The sequence below is a fragment of the Pleurodeles waltl genome, chromosome 4_1 (assembly GCF_031143425.1).
Source record: "Pleurodeles waltl isolate 20211129_DDA chromosome 4_1, aPleWal1.hap1.20221129, whole genome shotgun sequence".
Taxonomy (NCBI): Eukaryota; Metazoa; Chordata; class Amphibia; order Caudata; family Salamandridae; genus Pleurodeles; species Pleurodeles waltl.
This window is the reverse complement of record NC_090442.1, coordinates 475,952,899-475,976,389: the sequence shown is the minus strand read 5'-3', so window position 1 is coordinate 475,976,389 and position 23,491 is coordinate 475,952,899. Positions and strand designations below refer to the sequence as shown.

The window sequence follows — 23,491 nt, the reverse complement described above, 5'->3', positions numbered from 1 at the left end:
AATCCAAAAGAAAATGTTGTCATTTCACAGAATCTTGTTCAATGCAGATGTATAGGGGATATGTTTTGGAAAAATCTTTCTCAGACCAATACAAGTACCCAGCTGCCACAGAAACAATTTATAACATCAACAATCAGCATGAAAAAAGAATGTAACAGCAACCTAGTCTTCTTCTTATCACTAGTACAGAATCCCTAACTAATATCAGGGTAAAAATAATTGCTCAATTAAGAAGTTCTTGTAAAATACTGGGATTTCTCAGAACATTGCATCCACAATGTATGAACACAGAGGACAGATTACATTATATACAGCCTCACTAAATGCCAACAGTGACTAAATATGTTAGCGGCAAAAGAAAAATAATACCAACAATTACAAGTGTGATTTGTGCTCCACTCTGCATTGCGGGATAAGGCCAAGAATTCAGTACTGCACCCCTGTGGGCAAATTAAAGTGGTCATCAAATAATCAAAGTCATGAATTCATAATCCTAATAAACAACTATACAAAAAAAAAATAGTATCGCGTGTCTGCAAAGATAGGTTGACATTCCGGATCGTGTCAAATAATGTCAGGACCAACAGTTCTTGCAATACTAGGAAGAGTTTAATAAGTTCAAATAAAATATACATTTCACCAAGTCATACTTTTTCACTAGATTTTTTACATTATTACTTACAACACTGAATGAATGAATGAATGAATGAACGGCGATTTGTACCACATGACAGCTGCCTCCAATGTTAGCCAGCAATGGCTAATATTACAAAACCTACAATTCTCTGAGGAGGAAGGTCTGCACGCCTTTTTTTAATATTACTCACGAAATTACATTTCTCAGCTCTAGAGGCAGGTCATTCCACAGCTTTGCTGCCAGTACAGAGAATGACTGACCACCCCTCCTAGCTTACCTGACTCTGGCAATGCAAAGCAGCGCCTGATTTGAGGAACGAAGAAGGGCTACGGCAGGAACATATCCACCTAATCTAGCGCTGAGAAAGCGAGGCCCCTTGTTATGAATCACTCTAAAAGTACTAAATGAGGCCTTAACGTTGATCCTTTAGTTTACTTGCTCCCTGCATAGTATGAGGCAGGGGAGTGGCAAAGCAGCCACAATTCGAATACTCCAGAGTACTGCCACTGGAACATTTGTAATGCGCTCTTTGAGAATGACAAAAACATTGAATAAGTGCAAACTTGCTGCAAGAGCATTAGTTGATGAGATCACTGATCTGCCAGAGATACGCACTGAAGGTTCAAGCATCGATGACAGTTTAAATCTAAAACAGAAGCTCACACTATCTGAGAAACTATCCAAGAAAGAACTAAGCAAGTGGAGACAGCTATCTTCCCTTGAAAAGTACACAGATGTAAACAAAGTCACAACAAATAAGCATATTGGTAATTCCTAAGCACCTGAAGGAATGGACACTGGCGGAATCTTGTAAATCCATGATGAAGCAGTTCATTAAAGATCAAAAATAGAACTGGGAGTGACATAGCAAGAGATACATAAACTGAAAGGGAAATTATAACATATCCTTACATGGAGGAAGTTGACACGTTTTAAGAACCTAGAGCTGAGACTGAATAAATATGAGGAGATTTAGCTCAAAAAGAGGAGAAAAATCTTGCAAGACAAACCTGATTATGCGAAAAGGACACATTTTGAATTATTCTAAAAAATGTGATGTCCAGGTAGGACATGAGAACCATCTCGATACAAACACAGAAGGAACTAATGATTTAAAAAAAAAAAAAACAGCTCGGATGATTGATCGGATTCTGATGCACAGGAGGGAAGATACTGATCAACATAGGGTGCCAATGGTTGTGGAACCTTTTTAGATTAATTGCACCTGAGTTATCAGGGAAGATTTTCATCTAAGAACAAAAAAGGGTTGTCAGAAGGAAAAGGAAAAGATGCAAAACCAGGAAGATGGTGATACGTGGAGGGTTTAGATGCCCAATGGATAGACATGACATTGTATGGGTAAAGGGAGATGGAAAACAAAGCGCACGATATGAACCAAAGCAGTGAGAATATTAAAGTTGTGAATAACCTTTCCTCTCAATATTAAGTGAATCTGAAATACCAGTGCAGTAACTGGGCCTCTCCACTTGCTCTGACTGACTTTGATTCTAGTACAACGATAGACCCATTCCTTTCTATTAAGTTAAAACTCATGAAGGCCCATAAAATATTTAATAATCCTGGAGCTATGACTGAGAATGTGAGAACACCCACACAGTGCATTAGCGATGTAGAAAGTTTGATTACATTACAGACAATGAAGAATAAAGGATGTCAGGACAAGGCTGAATGAAACATTTACAAGATATGGAAACCATTGTTAATTAGAGCAGTGGTAGATGGTTCAAACCAAAATCTAGACTGAATTCCAGTTTACCATATGATAACATTGATAATATCCATAATTTGGCCATTATGTAATCTTCATACATACCAAACAAGGATTCAGGATCTTTACACCTAACAAAGGCAGCCAAAAAAACATAGTCGGAGAACTCTGGGATTATCATAAAGCCCTCAGACAAGAGGGGAAATTTGGGACTTCTGGATTTAGCTTATTACAAACGTGACACACCTTGCCAACTGCATAGCTAATGCTGTTACGAACATATTCATACAAATAGATGATTAGCATTTATCGTACTTTTCTATGGGATTGGAAAGATGGGGGTTGGTTAGACTTTGACGGGTATTACTTTTTGAAAGCAGACAAATCCATTGTACCATGCTTTTATTAACTTCCTAAAGTCCCTAAGAACCTCATCAAACCCCCAGGGAGACCAACTTTTTCTTCAGCATACTGGAGAACATTTCCATTTACTTAAATCATTTCATGATGCATTTGAATGAAATCTTAGCTCCTACTGCCAGGATGGATGTGGCTTCTTGAGAAAGATAGCTCATATTAACTAACATACAACATATTTATCATGCATGACATTAGCTCATTAGACACATGCATTCAACATAATGGTGGACTCTCAGCCTACAGACACTTCTTCATAAGTTAGCATTGAAGATGAATGATCAAACCATAATGCTGAAGGATTGCATCAAACTCTGCTTGATGACAACATCTTCATCGTTGAAGAGCAGTAATACAGACTGTTAGAAATGGGGTCTTTGGTTGACAGTCAGGTTACCCCCTGTTCAAGCAAGGACCCTCACTCTAGTTAGGATAAAAGAGAATCACCCTCAGCTAACCCCTGCTTACCCCCTTGGTAGCTTGGCAGAGCAGTAGGCTTAACCTCAGAGTGCTGGGTGTAAAGTATTTGTACCAACACACACAGTAACTTAATGAAAACACTACAAAATGACACAACACCAGTTTAGAAAAATAGGAAATATTTATCTAGACAAAACAAGACCAAAACGACAAAAATCCAACATACACAAGTCAAGTTATGATTTTTTAAAGGTTTAAAATAAAAAGAGTCTTTAGGTAGTTGTAACACCACACTAGCGCTGCTAGCGTGAAAATGTACCTGGTTTGCGTCAAAAATAACCCCGCACGGGCGGTGTGCGTCGAAAGTAACCCTGCACGGCTGTGTGCGTCGAAAACAACTCGGCACGGCGGTGCGCGTTGAAAAAGCCAGCCACACGACGATCCGAAAGTCCCGCGGCGCAGGGTGCGATCTCTCAGCCTCCGTCAGCGATGCTGCGCGTCGTTTCTCCTGCTCCGGGCGTCGGTTTTTCGGTCGCGTTTCCTGCGGCGTCGTTTCTCAGCTGCGGAACCGGCGTCGCGTCGTTTTCTCAGCCGCGATCGGATTCGCGTCGATCTTTTCTCCGCACGGCGCTCGGTGCGTGTATTTTTGTCCTTAGGCTGCCAGCCTCTCCTTTCAGGGTCCCAGGAACTGGAAGGGCACCACAGAGCAGAGTAGGGGTCTCTCCAGAGACTCCAGGTGCTGGCAGGAAGAAGTCTTTGCTATCCCTGAGACTTCAACAACAGGAGGCAAGCTCTACATCAAGCCCTTGGAGATTTCTTCTTCAAGATGGAAGGCACACAAAGTCCAGTCTTTGCCCTCTTACTCTGGCAGAAGCAGCACTGCAGGAAAGCTCCACAAAGCACAGTCACAGGCAGGGCAGCACTTGTTCCTCAGCTATCAGCTCTTCTCCAGGCAGAGGTTCCTCTTGGTTCCAGAAGTGTTTCTGAAGTTTGTAAGTTTGGGTGCCCTTCTTATACCCATTTTAGTCTTTGAAGTCACCTTTCTTCAAAGGGGACTCACACCTTCTTGTGAAATCCTGCCTTGCCCAGGCAAGGCCTCAGACACACACCAGGGGGCTGGAGACAGCATTGTCAGAGGCAGGCACAGTCCTTTCAGATGAGAGTGACCACTCCACCCCTCCCTCCTAGCAGAGATGGCTAATCAGGAAATGCAGATCACACCCCAGCTCCCTTTGTGTCACTGTCTGGTGTGAGGTGAAAAACAACCCAACTGTCAAACTGACCCAGACAGGGAATCCACAAACCAGGCAGAGTCACAGAATGGTTTAAGCAAGAAAATGCTCACTTTCTAAAAGTGGCATTTCCAAACGCACAATCTCAAAATCAACTTTACTAAAAGATGTATTTTTAAATTGTGAGTTCAGGGATCCCAAACTCCACATGTCCATCTACTCTCTAGGGGAATCTACACTTTAATCATATTTAAAGGTAGCCCCCATATTATCCTATGAGAGAGAGACAGACCTTGCAACAGTGAAAACGAAATTGGCAGTATTTCACTGTCAGGACATATAAACCACATTACTATATGTCCTACCTCATCCATACACTGCACCCTGCCCTTGGGGCTACCTAGGGCCTACCTTAGGGGTGCCTTACATGTAAGAAAAGGGAAGGTTTAGGCCTGGCAAGTGGGTACACTTGCCAAGTCGAATTTACAGTGTAAAAATACACATACAGACACTGCAGGGGCAGGTCTGAGACATGATTACAGAGCTACTTATGTGGGGGGCACAACCAGTGCTGCAGGCCCACTCGTAGCATTTGATTTACAGGCCCTGGCACCTCTAGTGCACATTACTAGGGACTTACTAGTAATTCAAATATGCCAATCATGGATGAACCACTTACATACAATTTAAACAGGAGAGCATATGCACTTTAGCACTGATTAGCAGTGGTAAAGTGCTCAGAGTTGAAAAGCCAACAGCAACATGTCAGAAAAACATAGGAGGCAGGAGGCGAAAAAGACTGGGGATGACCCTGCATAAGCAAAAGTCCAACACAGACACATATTTTAGGCCCATGATACGCACCTGCTTCACCTTCAGCTATGCAAATTTGTTAATGGGCTGGTGGGAAGAGCAGGCAGTCTGGTTAGGAGATAATAAGTTCACTAAACACATAATACGGTGGATTCGCTACATTGATGATTTGTTTGTCACTTGATAGAGTGGTAAGGAACACGTTTTGAAATGTATCACCACACTGCAAGACAATGACTTGAACTTATCTTTCTATTGCTGTATCAATGAGAAAGAGATACTCTTTCTAAATCTTTAGGTAGAGGTAGAAAATGGAACACTAATGATAAAATTGTTTCACATAGAAACAGCTGCCATCAGCTTACTCCAAATTGAGAGTCAAAACTATAACAAAACTAAAATATAACATCCCAAATGGGAAATTAATCATAGCGAAAGAGAACTGCAGCAAGGTAATATGGTATAAAATGAAGAAGAGATTGTCTCTAGATTTATGGAGAGAGGTTATTTCCACAATGTCTCAGATACAAACCATAAAGCGATTCCATTCAGGAAGCAGAGGAACCATAATATCGGAGTCTAGTCCCAAGAATGAAAAGACTCCAGACATGGTCACATTCATTACCACTTTAAACAGTAGATCTCTGGAAGTAAAAAAGGATTCTTGCTAGACATTGGAAGCTGGTAAAACTGGATAGGTTGAATGGGAATGATTTGACACTATATGGTTCCACAACATACTGTCAATCTAAACCATTAAGGGACCTATTAGTTGACAGTGAAATGGCACACAACCCCACTGTCAGTTCGTTGGAATGCACACAAGTTTATTTTTTATTTGTGAGGAATGCAAAGCATACAAAAATATTAGACATGTGAAAGAGTACATGTTGCCTTCACTGCATAAATCTAAGCAACCAGCATGTACATCCAATTATTGTGTGTATGTACTTATATGCCCTTGCAATTTAAAATACATTAGGGGCAGCATCTTCCTAGTGAAGGGAAGAGTATTAGAGCATCAAAGGATCATTAAAAAGCTACAACCTTACATATCCTGTAGCCAGACATTTTGCAGAAAAACATTACTCAGATCCTAATCTACTCACATTTTTTGACATAGAATTCCGTTCTACAAGCAAAACTGGAATCTAAAAACATAATCAAAATGAGTGCTAAATGCCCAAGAGGATTGAACAAGGTCAAAGTATTATAAGTCCACATCAATTGGTTGACCTCCTGTTTCACTTATGAATATGGTCTTTTGATTGTAGCATAATATCATTGTTTCTGTGCAGTTGCGTCAGATAGAAAGTTCATGGATTTCATAATAAAGAAGCAATTTTCATAGTTATGCAATTGAGGTCTTTGTGCTTTGTACCTTACATCTATCCACTTGGGCCTTATTATACTTAACATACTTTTGATCTAGATTGTTCCTATTTACTGGTTAAAATGCATATTTGGTTTTACCTTAGTACACTATATTTGGTAGGTTATGTTATGCAGATTTGTAAGACATGAAAGCATCCAAGTGCTTTGCAGGTGGGTCAGTGGGGTCTCAATGAATATTATTTAAAAAGCTAGGTCTTCAGCTTCTAGTGGAACTCAAGAAGTTATGAGGAGGCTCTAATGTGCTGTTGGAGGTCGTTCTATGCTTTGAGGGAGATGTATGAGAAGGTGTGACCTCCTGCTCTGTTTTTGTGTATGTGAGGTATGGGTGCCAGTGAGAGTTCAGCTAAGGCGAAGGTCTCTTGGTGAAGGTGTATGCAGCTGTTGAGGTATGTGGGCCTTTGTTGTGTAATGCTTCTCATGTATGTGTGTATGGAGTTTGAATTGAGGGCTTTTTTGTATGGGAAGCACGTGGCTTTTCCTGAGGTGTGGTGTGATGTGGGTGTGGCGTGGTAGGTAGAGGATGAGTCTGGTGACATTCTGAATGGTTTGAAGTCTGTTCAGGAGCTGTTTGGTGATTTCAGAGTATAGTGTGTTGTCATAGTCAAGTCTGCTGGTTATGAAGGCCTGTGTGACTGTTTTCCTGTAGGCACTTGAAGGGTTTTTGCAGCATTTTCAGTATAAGAACGCTGGTTGTGGCAACGGAGTTGACCAGGGACTTCATGCTGAGCTTGCTGTTCAAGATAATTCTATGTTTCTTGTTTGGGTGCTGAGGGTAGGTGTGGGGCCCAAGTCTGGAAGCCACCAGGTGGAGTCCCACTGCGAGGTCCTTCTGAAAATCACTACTTCGATCTTGACTGAGTGGAGCTTGAGACAGTTGGACTTCATCCAGGAGCCCACTGTGTCATGCAGGCGGAGAAGTTGATTCTTGTCCTTGGTGTCTTGTCTGTGAGGGACAGTATTAGTGGTGTGTTGTCTGCACAGGTATGTTGATGCTGTGCATTCTGATGATATTAGCCAATGGCACTTTGTATATGTTGAAGAGTGTCACTAGTATTATGAGTACTCTTGGTACTGAGATTGTTTAACATGATCTGGAATGTTAACATATCTCTGCAGACATGTTCTACTCCTTATTATGTATAGTTACTTATTAGGATAATTAAGTCATGACTTTTATTAATTGATGCCAACTTTAGTTTGCCCACAGGGGAGTGATACTGAATTCCTAGCCTTTTCCCTAAATGTACAGTGGACATCACACATGAAATTGTTGGTATCATTTTCTTTTGTCACTGTTCACATTTAGTTGAGGTTGTATAATGTGCTTTTATTCATTTTGATTACTGACAAATCATGACAGAACACATTTCATTTCAGTATCAGAAGTAACATAATGCAGTCTCTCCTCAATATCCATACACTGTGGATGGTTTTCCAAAACATTCTAGTATTTTGCATGAAGTAATTAACTGAGCAGTCTTTTTTAGATTTAGCATTAGCCAAGACTTCTTGATTTTACTAAAATTATATGTATAATATACTTATGTAATGGGGCTATCAGACACCTCGCTTCATCCATCGGTATGTTGTGTCATTCACATTTTGCTTCCACCCATCACAGAATTCAGCATGGGGCAATGCGTCAGCCTCTTTAAGCCACTGTGTTAGCTTCACTTTAGTGACTGCATTTTACTCTCTAAATATTATATCATCCACACACAAGGTAGTTCCCTTCAGTGCCAGTATTTTATTTTACTTCTGAATTACTTTAGTGTTGCCTTTGTGTTTAGAACCTGATGTGATTACCAATGTGAACATGGGCCAAGTTCCATGTTTTATTAGTTCCTGCCTCCTGTGACTACTGTTGTAAATGTATTTTCAAGTGTCCTTTGTTTATCTGTTGATATTTCACAGCATAACAGATTGCATCCATTTGAAACTGCTCTGTATTATGTTATCCTCTTTTTACTATGCGTGAAGTACACCAACCAAAGTTTCAATATTACATATGTGAATTCATATTCAAAACATTTTTGTTTGAAGAAAACTGGCCTTATTGTGTTTAAATCGCAGGACTTGCAAAACTTTTGTTTTAAATGTATTTCCTTTTTTATTTCTTTCTTCCTCACCTTCTTCTTCCCTACTTTTTTTCTTTCTCTCCTTCTTGGCTTCTTTTTTCTTCTCTCTTTCTTGCCTCCTTTTTTTTCCTTCTCTCCTTCTCTTCCTCTTGCCTTGTCTCTTTTCTTTCTTTTCTTCTTTCCTTCTTTCTTGTGTATCTTCTTTAATTCTGTGTTGCCTTCTTTCTTTCTTAGCCAGAATCTTTTGATTTTACTGAGATTATTGTAGGACATAGTTGGTTATAGTGGTTTTCAGCCACACTTCATCCATGTGTCTACGGCTGTGTCATTCACATTTTTTCCACCCACTCAAGCATGCAATGTGTCAGCCTACTTTAGCCATGGAGTACATTTTACCCTATTTTGTCAATACTAGTCTTCTGATAGAATGAGACACACATTTTGTGTTTAACAATTTTCTTACTACTATGTGAGTGTGTGTTTTATATTAGCATGTTCCTTCCTAAATCCTTCTTTAAATTTTACCTAACACCATAAATTGGTAATAATCATTATCTATTTTCCCACCATTCCCCCTTGATCCTCCTGCACTTACTACTAAATCCAGTACTTATGTGTGCTGAGAACTCCACCACCACACAGGAGATCTCTGTACAGAAAAGACAGGAGCTGCAGGGGTGGAGATCTCTGGTCATAGGTCTGTGAATTGCATTTTGTTGTACGTGAAGTAGTACTACTGAAGTACTACTACATGTTTCCAAAATGCACTTTTGTGAATTGTGTCCCTAAAGCTTACTACAGGAAATAGCACTCGTGAGTCAAGAAAACTCTTTACTTTTATCCTTTTACCCCCTCCTTCTTCTGTTGGAGGCCCTTTGGCTGAGTCCACCACATACAACTTCTTGTGGACCTTGGTACTCATCAAGTGGTCCGTCTCCTGAGCAAGCTTCCACGGGTCAGTAAGCCTGCTATCAATTAAGGTCTGATGCAGCTCTAGAAAACACAAATTAGACAAGTGCTCCCATACAAACAAATTGTAGAGTCTATGATAATCTGTCATCTCACTGCCCTTCACCCGACCATCCAGTGCTCTGCAGAAAGAATCCACACACTCAAGTCAGGTTTGAAACACAGGTTTCCTACTCTCCCTGAACTTTCTCCTGTACATCTCTGGTGTCAGGCCATTCCTAGTGATGAGGGCATCCTTCATCCTGGTATAGGTGAGCTCACTATCTACCCCTAGGGCCAACAATGTGTTCCTCCCCTCTACTGTAAAGTGGTTCCACAGGCCCACCCTCCCCATCTCTCTCAGGGATCACTACCTGTGGAGTTCTGCCTCATACCCCTGAAACCACCTGTGGATTTCATCCACCTTATTGTACTCTTTCTCTACATTCTTGGGAAGGTGCACCCTTCCCTCAGACTCCACTGATGAAATGCTGCCACCATCTGTGCCGGGCCTGCTCCTCAGATCCTGCATCTTCAAACTCAGCTAAGAGCATTTTTTTCTCCTCTATGGCCTGTTCCTCGTCTTCTGCCTCCCTGTTGAACCTTGCCAGCTCCAGCTGAAGTTCCCTTTCATGCTGCAGATTACGTTTTTCCATCTCCATCTGATGCCTACTCTCTGCTTGTCTGTCCTTCAGCTCCTCTTGGGTCAGATCTCTGGAGGAAACATTGCTACTTGTCCTGGAGAGCACCTCCCTCTTCGGCAGATCCTGGTTATCCGCCAGATCCTGGCGGATGTCCTCCTCCACCTCTACAACATTTTCCTCCTCTGCAGGCCTACCAGCCCCCTTTGCTGCCAACCAGGCTCTCCGCGCCTTTTGCAGCGCTTCCTAATTTTTAGGCCTTTAATGGAACACTGGAGCTCCATACAAAACTTTCTAAGCAGAGACACTGCTTATGTCTCCAACTTCTCCTGCTCATACTCTACATTTGCAGCAACTGCTGATGGCTTCCCAAATTGAGACATGCTTGTAGATAAGGCTCAAAAAGTTGAGAAGTTCAAAAAGGCAGGAGAAATCCAGAAAGGGAAAAAGCAGTATGTGGATGCGTGATGGTATGCAATCAGACAGTAGTGTACACCAGTCACTGTATAAAAAGTACAAAGACAAGTCCTAGCCTCACCGCTGATCACCAAGTTTAGAAACGGGTCTCTAGTTGGCAGTCAGCTTACACCCTGTTGAAGTAGGGACTCTCACTCTAGTCACAGTAAGGGAGTCACATACCTAAGATAACTCCTGCTTACCCCCATGGTAACTTGGCACAAGCAGTCAGGCTTATCTCAGAGGCAATATGTAAAGTATTTGTACACACACACAGTAACACAGTGAAAACACCACAAAAGTACTCAACACCAATTTAGATAAATAGCCAATATTTATCCGAGTAAAACAGGACCAAAACAACAAAAATACAATATACACAAATAAAGTTATCACTTTTTAAAGCTTTAAAATTCTTATCCTGAAAAATCAGCGGTTGTATCCTTATAACACACAGTACCATGGATGTGTCAAAAACAAAGATGATATGGGCCGCAAAGGAGGTGATGTGTCAGAAAAGCAAGCGATGCGTTTATTATTTCCCTGCTGGACGGGCGATGTGTGGATTCTTTTCCCAGACGGTTTGCGATGAGTCTCTTTTTTTCTGCCGGACGATTTTTCAACAGTGGATCAGACACTCGGCAATTTTTCTGCCTCAACGGCGTTGGTGGGTGGATTTTATTTCAGGTAACCAGCTTCCACTTCCAAGGACCCAGGACCTGGATTTGACACCACTTGGCAAGTCAGGACTCTCAACAGAAGAGTCCTGGCACTGGGAGATGAGGTCTTCGATTTCCCTGAGACTTCACAACAGGAAGCAAGCTCGGTTCAAGCCCTTGGAGGAACCTTGGCAAGCAGGATGTAGAAAGACAAGTCCAGTCCTTTCACTCCCAGGACAGAAGCAGCAGGCCAGCACAGCAAAGCAGCAGGCAGAGTGGCAGTTCTTCCTACTGCATCCAGCTCTTCTTCCTGGCATAATGTCCTCAGTCGAGAAGTGTTCTGAAGTTGTGGGGTTGGCAGTCAAATACTTATACTCATTTCTGCAGTTGAAATGTGCAAACTTCAAAGGAAAGTCTTTGTAAGGCACAAGACGCTTCCTCTCCCAGACACACTCTAGGGGGTTGGAGACTGCTTTGTGTCAGGGCAGGCACAGCCCTATTCAGGTGTAAGCTCCTCCCTCCACTCTAGCCCAGGAGGACCCATCAGGATATGCAGGACACACCTCAGCTCCCTTTGTGTGACTGTAGTGAATTCACAAACAGCCCAACTGTCAGTCTGAACCAGATGTCTATTCAGCAGCCAGGCAGAGGCACAGAATGGTTAAGCAAGAAAATGCTCACTTTTTAAAAGTGGCATTTTCAAATTTACAATCTAAAAACCAACTTTGCCAACAGATGTATTTGTAAATTATGAGTTCAGAGACCCCAAACTCCATATATCTATCTGCTCCCAATGGGAAACAAGATATTTCAAGGCAATCCTCATGTTAACCTATGAGAGAGATAGGTCTTGCAATAGTGAAGACCGAAATTAGCAGTATTCCACTATTAGGACACGTAAAACACAGCAGTACATGTCCTACCTTTGACATACACTGCACCCTGCCCATGGGGCTGCCTTGGGCCTACCTTAGGGGTGGCTTACATGTAGAAAAAGGGTACACTTGCCAGGTCGAACTGACAGTTCAAAACTGCACACACAGACACTGCAGTGGCAGGTCTGAGATTTGTATAGGTCTACTTATGTGGGTGGCACAATCAGTACTGCAGGCCCACTAGTAGCATTTGATTTGCTGGCCCTGGGCATACTAGCAAATCAAATATGCCAGTCATGGAAAAAGCAATCCAATTGAGACAGAGAACACTTGCACTTTAGCACTGGTCAGCAGTGGTAAATTGCCCAGGGTCCTAAAGCCAGCACAAACAAAATTCAGCACAGGATAAAAAACAGGAGGTCATAAGCCCAAAAAGACAAAGACAAGGGAAACCACACCAAGAGCTGACAGGTCGAAATGGACATAAATCCAATATCTAAGTTATATTGAATGTTTTCAGATTCTGAAAAAAACTAAAAGGACAATGAATCTGAGGATTAGCCAAAAGCAGCTGTTGCATATTGCTGGACTGGACAGCTCTACAGATTACCAACCTGGAGGTTATGGAAGGGATATGACTTGCAGTCAAATGCTAGATCAACCTATACAAAGGGATTTATCATCCTTTCATATGCCCCTGTTAGTGACAAGCTCAAATAAAAGGGTATCTATCCTAATGGCACCGCACAAAGGTTAGGGTCAAGTCGAAAGAAATAAAATATAGATCTACACACATTTATCAATGTCATAAAAATTCAGAAACATTTTAATGGAGGATTACCACTTTCACAAGATGTGAATGTTAGAAATTAATTGCTCTTCAGTTATTCTACAATTTCGGCTCCTTGGGTAGGTTGAAAATGCTTCTGCTACGGAGATCGTGATGTTATATAATGATCAAAGGTTTAAATGCAAGCAAGATGATTATCTAGAAGGTAGGTAAAAAGAGTATTGCTTATGTCCAGTACTCTTGTTTTGCAAAATTGTAGTGAAAAACATAGAAACTTTAAATGTAGTATTGGAAGCTAAATAATCATTATTAGTATTCAGTAGACTCATGTATTAACAATAGATCTACTAGTAAAAAATAAGAAGGACTTGGCCGGATTGCAAGAATGCTCACTGCTCAGAAAGGGGAGCATCAATTTGTCACGGATTGTGCCACCATGCTGTGCTTTGCAGTAGGTAGCAGCCCGTGGCACCGTTGCCAGCAGACTCAGAAGAAAAAGGAAGCCCTGATCATACCAAGCAGACGCGGGGCCCAGAGGCCATCAGCCTGGACAGAATACTCTACTGACCTGCACTTTCTGGTGCTCTCCAACCACTCCCTTCCATACAACTGTTACTCAAATGTCTTATCTGCACCACCAGGAGTCTCGGCCTGCAGTGACTGTTACACAAAATAAAAGAACATGCTCAGTGCTGAAACTAAGGGTTCAGAGTGCAGGCCACATTGCCAGCTAGCTATCTAAACGACTCTACCCAGTTGGCGGTAGCCAACGTACTAAATTTAAAATAAAGGCAAGGGATGAGTCCAGTTCTCCACCAAGCATGCAGCTTTTACGTATGAATTCCTATTACACGAGCGCAACTTGCCGATGTGCATTTGATTACAGTTACTGGATTGTAATAGTGCAACGAGCCACGACTTCCGAACAAAAAAAAGGGTAAGCAAAACTCGAAATCGTTTTCGAAATCATTTATTCTTTATTCCCACATTGCAGTCAACCAGCCTTCTGCTATTCCTTGTCTAATAAAATCCCACTTCAACACCCCGGTCAAGTGTATTACACGGCTAAACCATCAACAACGTTGCGCAGTTCAAGGAAGCAAGGGTCGCTGCGCCCAACTGCACGACGGAATACGTTTCCACAACAGCAACAACGTTGTATCTCCAGGCCATCGATTCAGAAAAGATGTAAATAATAATACATTTGTGCTTCATGACTTTCATAAAGTTCAAAGTTAAAAACTCAGGATTTCATCCTAGCCTTTTATTAAAAAGTAGTATTCAGATTGTCAAAAAAACATAAGATCATTTTCTTCATTTTTTTTTTTTTTTTTTTTTTTTTACTTCTGGCACTACAAAGTGTCCCTACAAGGTAACTTAAACCTATATGAACCACACACGAAATACATGTTTTCTCTACTATCATATCCACCACACATGACATCTCGAGATCCTCCTGGGGACTGCTCAAGTGTAAAGTAATTAATTTATGCACATATATTAATATAACTCATCAAAAGCTCGACTCAGACAAACATTGAAGACTACCCCTTGGTCGTTTAAATAGCACTACTGAAAACTCAGCGCTAATATCAATAGACAAATGATTAACTTCCAGCGCATGTGTGCACCAAATGTGTAATTTAGGGCGAGGATTGAATGTGGGCTTTTCAGCAAGTCAGGGCACCCGATAACCCAACACTTTAGCTCTTCATTTAACCACAGCGCTTCCAATGTCGCTCATGCTACTAACCTCGATTTATATCTAGAGGTCCCATCCCCCATCTCCAGGTACAAGACAATAACCTAAGAAAATATTTTAAAACAGGGAATCACAGTGCTTTCAAGCACCTATGATGCTGAGGTGCTATATGTGCCCCCTAAGGTCAATCTGACCTCTTTAAATACACAGTAAACCAACCAATCGAGAAGATTACAAAGAAACAATTATCATTCTCTAGCATAATTGAGCATAATAAATATATAGGTTGCATGATCCTTTCATTGAAGTTCAGGGAACGTCTGCTTCCACAAATTCTGGTGTTTCGTTTCAATTGTATTACTGTAGGTCAACACGTTTCACTTGATTGGACCCAGAGACATTTGTCGACATTACTATTTCTGAGCTTGTTAAGAAGTGTGCTCGTGTGAAACTGTAAGAAAACAGACGCTGTGAGGATGCAGCTAAAACACGGAAGCCATGCTGGGGAAAGAGACTGTACTTAGAAACCTATAGGTACATCAAAAAATATCAGAGCCACAAGTCAGAAATATAAACAGAGGCCTTATCGGTATCAAATAAATAACAGGACACGCATGTGTCACCCCATGCCACAGCCGAGCTTATCAACTGCACAGAGATTTCTACTTGAGTGACTGGGGTTGAATGCTTAATGTTCGGTGCAAGATAAAGAATCCTAGATACAGGATATTGTAAGGAGAATTTATTGAGGTCTCGGTGTGTGAAGAAAAGTGGTAATTTGTTAGAAGGAGAAGCCTGAGAGCGCACATATCTCTGGATCACTGGCAGCTCCAGCATCTCATTAATGTGAAGAGGCAATTCACCTCCACCGTCCATTGCCTTGCTGCGCACCCTCTGACCTGCCTCTGCTACAGCACTCCATGCCTATGAAGGAGGCACGCACACGATGCTGGGGCAGGCAGGAGATACGGTCAAGAGCACTTGAGGTCTACGCTGTGGCTACTACAGAGCATTCTTCAGAATTAATCTGGAAACTGGGCGCTCCAATTAATAAAGGACTCCTGATTTTAATGTCACATGTGCCAGGGACAGTGAAACATATTCCATGCATTCCTACTTCGTTTCAAACCAGGGAAAATGGCGTATTTTCTTGTCGGCACACATATATTAGTGATTAGTTTTTCAAGTCGCAAGCTTACCAACAAATGGTGTCACCCAGCTACACAGCGTCAAAGGCTCTTGATATATTATTTACTTTGCGCACGTGCTGTATGACGCATCGGCACCTTGGTCTTAGCGCCCATGAAAGGTCATGTCCGGGTCAAATAAGGTTACAGGGTGTGTCCTCACTTAGTATGCATGCAAGTGTCATGCACCTACTGTGAACACGTGGGACTTGTTGAAAGAATAGGGATTCTGATAAGCCTTTGATTTACTGCCTCCTGTTGACATATGACATGAAATGCCTGCTATGCTTTACCCTCGTGAAAGCAAGGCATTGGGACCAGAGGCATGTATTTCTGATTTTTTAGAAACTATTTTATATGTGCATGGTCGCGTTCATTGCTCGTCTATGTAATGGTTTAGACACAAGAAATTTCTGTTAGATATAAGTGCGTGAGATACCTGGGCTAGCATCCAGGGAATTAGATGGAGTGCAGTTTGAAAACGTTTGCATTATCCCTGCCTCCGTGCTTTAAAATCTTAGCTTACAATGTGAAAGCAACACGCCCTCCAAGAAGCCTCACACACTATGCACCAGCACCAGTAATCAATATTGTGCTAATTGACGAGTCACAACAACGCTGAGGGTAAAGCGTGCACATGCAAAAAGAGTTTTATGCGTGTGTAACTGCCTCCGTTTAACTGCAGCACCAGTAACTGTCAAGCGGCTGACATTATAATGTATCTCCCACCTTAACCCGTCGGACCGCCACACCCATTCAAGATACCTGATGGCCGCTTCCGTTTCACGCGTTCTTGCCTCGCGCCACCTTCATACAAACGAAACTTCTGTGGGCGAGGGCACTTACCTGAAAAGTGTAAAAGCGAGTCCCATTGGCGGGGTGAACCTTGGGGGAGCCAGAGACAGTGTTCATATCCGAGAAAATCATTTCCGATCACTGACACAATCCAAACCACCCGGAGTCAGGGATGCAGCGCGCAGAGCTAAGCTTCCCCACAAATCCGTTCCTGCATCGAGGCAGGCGAGCCTTGCGCACACGACCGGTGCCTTCCATTCAGATGCTCTCAGGCAGCATGCTGAACCCGCTCCGCGCGCACGTCTGGGGCTAAAAGCGGGAGGGTATCAGCCCCGATCTTTTATTCCAGTCGTGGCTCGTTTACAAAATACACTCATAAACACAAGCAAACAAAAGACTTAACACACCAAGAGGAAGAAAAGAAGCGAAAAACAGTAAACGGAGGCTGTGCGGAATCTGGCAGTGCTCGGGACCTGCCCATCTGTTCCCAGTGATAATCACCTCCCTCCACCACAGACTAGCTGGGTGATTATGCTAAGCATCCCGGTGAACCAATAACGCGGCTCTCATTCCAGGCGAGAGCACACACAGCAGTTCAGAGCGCCTCTCCTGACTAACCCGAAGTGCGCCTCGCAGCCGGCACCGACTCCATGCTCCGAGCGATATATCAATGTAGCAGACTCCTTCATGGCGGCCACGGCGACCCCCCAGTTACGGCAAATCACTTATGCGTTAGACTAAAAGAGGTGAATTCTTCTGTACTTTTACTTTCCAGGTTAGTTGACACATCACCAGGTTCTGACACGAAAGGATAAGCATTTCCAGAGTAGTTTACACAGACATCCACGTTACTACGAGTGACCACGTGACCGACGGTGCAGATATTTAGAAGGTTGTCGCCTTGCTTGTGTCACGAGGGTGTTTTTAAGGCAGTCTTGAGCCTAAATCCAACGATTTTAGGATTATACGAGTTGTAGAGTTTTAGTTTACCCCTTTTAAACCTGTTTGTACACGTCCCAGCGTTCGTAGTCCGGATGGCTGATAAACCGGGACTGGCATGAGCTGGAGTCAGGTGACAGGTTTTTTGTAAGTGGAACTTACAGTGTGCCATGCAACACAATCAGACACCGTCCTCTTAGCATTTAATTGAAATCCTATGTCTTGCCCCAGTGAGAACGAGAAGGGGGCTTTTGTACCCTGCATATTTCGTTTGACATTATTTTAGCATTATTGTGATTAAAACAATCTAAACTACATAAGACTTCCAGAAAAGTAAATTCTCTATTTTGTGTAGAGTACAAATACTAAGAAACTCATTGTGCAGTAAATGAGTTAGGGTGGAGGGGGGTCCGTCTAGGTGTAGTCGAGTATGCTGCACAACTGAGCTGTCCTTGCTATGTAGCCTTGGATCGAGTAACGTCAGCATTCCGTCAGCGCTGCAGAGGTAACAGGATGTGCAGCTGTTCTATTCTTATCACTTGAACAACGATTCTTCAGCATGGAAGCATTATTACGCTTCCTATTACCCCGAGGTGCATCTCCCTGTGCTAAGAGTGCCGGGTTCCAAGTCTTTTACCATCCCATAAAGCCATTACCTCTCACAATTCTGGATTTTAAGACTCAGTGCATTCTGGGACCTGAAGTACTGTTTTCTTCAGTTGAACCCACCGTGCTATCACTTACTCGAGCAATGATCTGCAGCCACAGTTTTACTTTGTCCACTAGGAAAGGATCACGTATCTATCCTGATCAAGCGACATACTGCATTTTCCCACCCACTGGCCATATTCTCAGTCCTTGGTCCACGGTACTGCTTTGGACGTGCAAAACCTTTTATCTGTGAATTCGTCTGTTTGCGCTTCCTTTTTTAATTTGGCAGGTGCAGCATTTTATCATGCTTCTGATTAAACTCGCCTCCGTTTTGATAGTAACTGCCTGTAAACGTTGACTCCCTTTTTATTTCAAATCTGACCTTCATTTCTTCATAAAATATATCTCGCCTCTTCACAATAGATGGAAAACCTTTAATAAACCTGTTGCACTGCATATTTTATGTACTTAGGTAGTGGCATATGTGAATCCAGGAGATAAGTTCTTGCTCTAAAATATATTTCATAAAACAAAATGTAATAAAATAAAATTCTTTGTTCTAGCAACTTCGACAAATATGCTTGAGTTTGCACTAAATTTTCTACCAGAATGTCAAAATAGTACCTGGGTTTTAGGTGCGTGTTTACTGAACATATAGCATTTCCTGTTGTCTCCCACCATTGACTTCGGCTCACCAAAATGGTAGGGGTAGCGGAAGTGACATTCGGCACCCTAGGACCTTAGTGACATCACAGGGAGTAACATCATATGATCTTTGAGCCGATATTCTCAAGTGAATGAATAGCACATGACCTTAACACCGAAATCACAATAATCAACATGACTAAAGTTTATGAGGAATATGGCAATCGTAATAGAGGCTCCACTACTGAATTTAATAAATATATTTCAGACACAAGACGTAGCTCTCCAACAATTCGAAGATGCCATTGCCAACCCACTATTAAAACAAGCATTGGCAAAGCCAACAGGGCTGACAATGACTGCCCGCCTTCTAAAAATTCATGTTTTGTCATGATTTCTGCAAAACGTTATTGTTTTGGAAGATGCTGGGCCCTCATCAGGCAAAACATGTTTTTTTCCCCTAAAAATAACACTTATTACCATAGTAATCCCTGGCCCTGAAGGAAACTACTTAAAAAGTCAATCAGTCTTACATTGGATATAAGCCTATTGAATTTGAAAAAAATAAAAGAGGGAAGAAAGAAAAAAAAGAAGGCACACAAGAAAGAAAGAAAAGGGAAGCAAAGAGAGAAAGAAATACAGAAAGAAAAAGAAAGAAAGAGGGAGAACCAAAGAGAATGAAACAGAAAGGGAAGGAAAGAGAGGGACCAAGAAAGAAGGAAGGAAAGAGAAGGAACCAAAGAAGTAAAAATAGATAAAGGAAAGAAGAAAGAAAAAAAAAGCAAAAAGAGAAGGAAAAAATGAGACAAGAAAAGAAGGAAGAAAATAAAGACAGAAAAAAAGAAGCAAAGAAAGACAGAGAAGGAAAGAAAGAGAAAGCAAGCATAAGTAATTGAAAGTAAAAGAGAAAGAAGGAAAGAAAGGAAGGGGAAGTAAAGTCGGAAAAAGAAAGGGAGAGAATAGGAATGAGAGAGAAAGACAGAAACCAGGAATGAAAAAAGGCAAAAGAAAGAAATGACAAAGAAAAAGAATGAGAGAGAACACAAGAAAGAATGAGAGAAATAAGGAAAATAAGTAAAGAAGGGAAGAAGGAAGGAAAGTAAGAAAGAAAGGAGAGAATGAAAGCGAAAGAAGGACAAGAAAAAAGAAAGAAGGAAAGAAGGAAAGAGAAATAAAGAGAAAAAAACAGGAAGAAAACAGACAGAAATAAGGGAGGAAGGAAAGAAAATATAAAGAAAGAAGGAGAGAAAGAAAGAAAGAAGGATAGAAAGAAAAAAGGTAAAAGGAGGAGAGCTTAATACACAACTGTTTCAAATGGACACTATCTGGTAGGCTATGAAACAACAGCCGTCAGAAAAGGAAAACACTCCTAAAGGAATTTACAACACCATTGAGAGGAGATATGCTCTGATAAAGTTGAAATGTGCATCAGAAGCTTCCTGTTTTCTAATCAGTTTCTAAACAAAAAGGCAACACTAAAGAAATTATAAACGTAAAAAAAAAGAAAAGTAGTGGCACTGAAGTGAACTCGCTTGTGTGTGGTTGCGTTCCTTGTGAGAGAGCAAAATGCAGTCAGTCAAAGTGAAGTTAACCAGTGGCTTAAGTAGGTTGACCCACTGCCCCATAATATATGTGTAGTGGGTGGAAGCAAAATGCGAATGACAACAAAAGACCAATTGATGAAGAGACTTAGCTGAAAGCTCCCATACGTAAGTATATTTGACAGAGTTTAATTTTCTTAACCATACAAAATCCTTGAAGCACATGTGGCTCAGGAAATATGTAATGTCTATCTTAATCTGCTACATGTGGGACTTCGACTGGGCCACAGTACAGAACTAGTGATATTAGCTGCGGTGGATCATTTAAGGCTGGATAGTGATGGGTGAAGCTGGCCTCTTGCTTTTGTGCTTTTGGATTTATCCACAGCCTTAAACACTGTTGCCCATAGTACTTTGTTCGACCATGTGGAGGTTGCAGGGCTTCAAACTATTACACTAAAGTGGATAAAAGCCTCTTAAAAGATAGGGGGCAGGCAGTCCCATTATCACCATATGTTAGCAACTGGCAAAAATGTAAATTGCGGAGTCCCTCAGGGATCCTTTCTATCTCCCCACTTGCTCAATGTGCATGCCAGGCCTTTAATAAAGGAGTTAGCAACAAGAGGATGCAATCTGAATAACTATGCTGACAACGTCCACCTACTCCTTCATTTATATGGAACAATAGTTACACAACATGAGTTTCAAAGCAATATGCAATTCATCTGAAACTTGATGGGCACAAGCCAGTTAATATTAAATGCAGATTAAACTGAGATGTAATCCTAAACAACCGAGTGGACCTTTGGTATAATCTCTATTGGTCCTCAGAGATGGGAGATCCACCTGTCCCTAGTACATTGGCAAAAAGCGTTGGAGTGACCGCGGACAGCTATCTGTCTATAAAATCTAACATTGGAGCTGAATTTCCAAATGCATACGATATCTATTGAAAATGACTAGGAAGTTAGCTCCTCTTCTTCTGAAGCTAAAACAATTGTATTTATGGCTACCATTAAATTAAGATTATATTATGCACATTTCACCTACCTAGACCTCCCCAGAATGCTGTTGACAGACACAGTGGTACAAAATTAGGGGGTATGCCTCATATATAAACTCCAAAGGAGTAGTCATGCATTTTCTCTGTTGAAACTGTTAAACATGGTGGATCATGCCAAACGTATCCATAGGATATCAAAAGTGGGTATCGACAGCCATGCACTGAAATCGCTTTCCTAATTTTTGGAGAACAGAACATTCCATTCCAGGTGTTAGATCATTCCTATTACTCTGAGAGTCTCTCTTTGAGTTGTGGGATGCCTTCCCTGAGTCCTATCCTTTTGAATCTGTGTGTCCCCCAAAGTGAAATTGTGTGTTCTTACGGGTTGTCATTGGTTTCTTATGACAATGACACCCAGGTGGTGATCTCGATCTCCATAGACGCCAACACTAGCCACCTCAGTCTGGTCCCATGCCTTCAGGAAGTGGCCAAATGGATGGCCAACTGTAAACTGAAGCTCAACGAAGACAAGACTGAGGTTATACTATTGGATAATAATTTAAGTAAGAAAGTCCAATCCCCTGTGCTGGACTGCCTAGATAGGCTCTGCAGCCCCAATTCTGCGATAAAGAGTCTTTGAATGTGGCGTGGTTCCAGCCTGATAATGGAGCACCAAACCAAAAGCTTGCTGCTTTGCTTTGGTGTCCTGAGACGGTTGAGAAAGGTTCTCAATCTTCTTCCTTATTTAGCTAGAAGATTAATGATCTAGGCTCTCATTATTACACGCCTTAATCATGGTAATGCCCTGTACTGTCACCCCAGTAAGTGACCAAAAGGCAGCAGGTCTCTCAGAATGCTGCTGCACTGCTCCTTATGAACCTCCCAAGGCACCAATCTGCAAAAAAGCCCTAAAAGATCTTCACTGGCTTCCAGGGGAGCAACAAGTGCAATTTAAAGTCTTATGCGTTTTGCACAGCTCACTTTAGAAGAGGCCCTCTTCTGCTGAGATCTTTAGCACCCCATACATTCCCGGGAGGTCTCTGGAATCCTCTTCAGCATATTTGCTACAGGTTCCTAAGATCAGTAGATCTTGTTGGGGAGGCTGTGTATTGTCTCACCTGGCCCCCAAACTGTGGCACACACTCCCACTTGAACTACGTCAGTTGACCAATGCATTTTCTTTTTGTAAGGCACTGAAAGCCTGGCTTTACAGTAACTAGTTTCTCTTGGTGGTGAACTGGCTATTATGGTGATTGTTCTAGAGCTGGGAGGTCTTCTGGTACCTATGTGCTTTACAAGAACCTCACAATAGAATAGAATAGAATCGAAACTGGGTTGCTGGTGAAACAGAGGATACAATTCAAGACGTGTTGCTTCATGTTTAAAGCTTCAAATGGTATGGTGTAGTAACGCTTTCAAGCTGTACGTTCAACAAGGTACTATACCGTATTTCTTTATTTGGCTTGACTGTGACGGTTGATTCTTGTGGAGCTCTCCTGTTATTGCTTGAGAGTTTGCAAGGGAGTCACGAGAGGGCCCACGTCCTTTCCTTTATGATGCATGGACGTTCCTGTGTACGTCGACCTCCAGGGGCTGTTGCTATGTTTACATGGCAACGTCTGCAGTGATTGACAGCGCGTGGTGACGGCTGTCTCGTGCTCTGCTGCCTCTTTTGTATCGCAAGGAATTTTCATCGTGGTGGCAACGGAACAGATCTTCTGCCGCTTCTGTTGTGTTTCGAGGAGTTTTTACCCTTGTGGCAACGGAACAGACATCCTGGGTTAATGTCAGCAGTCATTTTGTTAGTCCCAACTGAGGTTTTGTAAGCAAGTTTATTGCTTGTTACGTTTCATTATGCCGGTTTCTAACTTTTGTGTACATCTCTGATGTACACAGCGTAAAGCCCGTGCATTTTGTTCTGTGGGCTGAGTGTACAGC

The 23,491-nt window shown here is 41.9% G+C and overlaps 1 protein-coding gene across 6 annotated transcripts in view; it reads right to left on the bottom strand.

The window, feature by feature from the left end:
- PPFIA2 (PTPRF interacting protein alpha 2) overlaps positions 1–23,491 on the bottom strand; it is a 1,804,029-nt gene that overhangs the window by 1,390,382 nt on the left and 390,156 nt on the right. The window contains exon 1 of one of the 6 annotated variants that reach the window (XM_069228764.1): positions 16,826–17,438. The exons of 4 other annotated variants lie outside the window; for them this stretch is intronic. In XM_069228764.1, coding sequence (XP_069084865.1) covers positions 16,826–16,906 — 81 coding nt within the window. In that variant the 5' untranslated portion in view covers positions 16,907–17,438. Of the gene's footprint in view, positions 1–16,825; positions 17,439–23,491 lie in introns of those variants that run through there. One more of the 6 variants, XM_069228766.1, reaches the window with a different exon arrangement.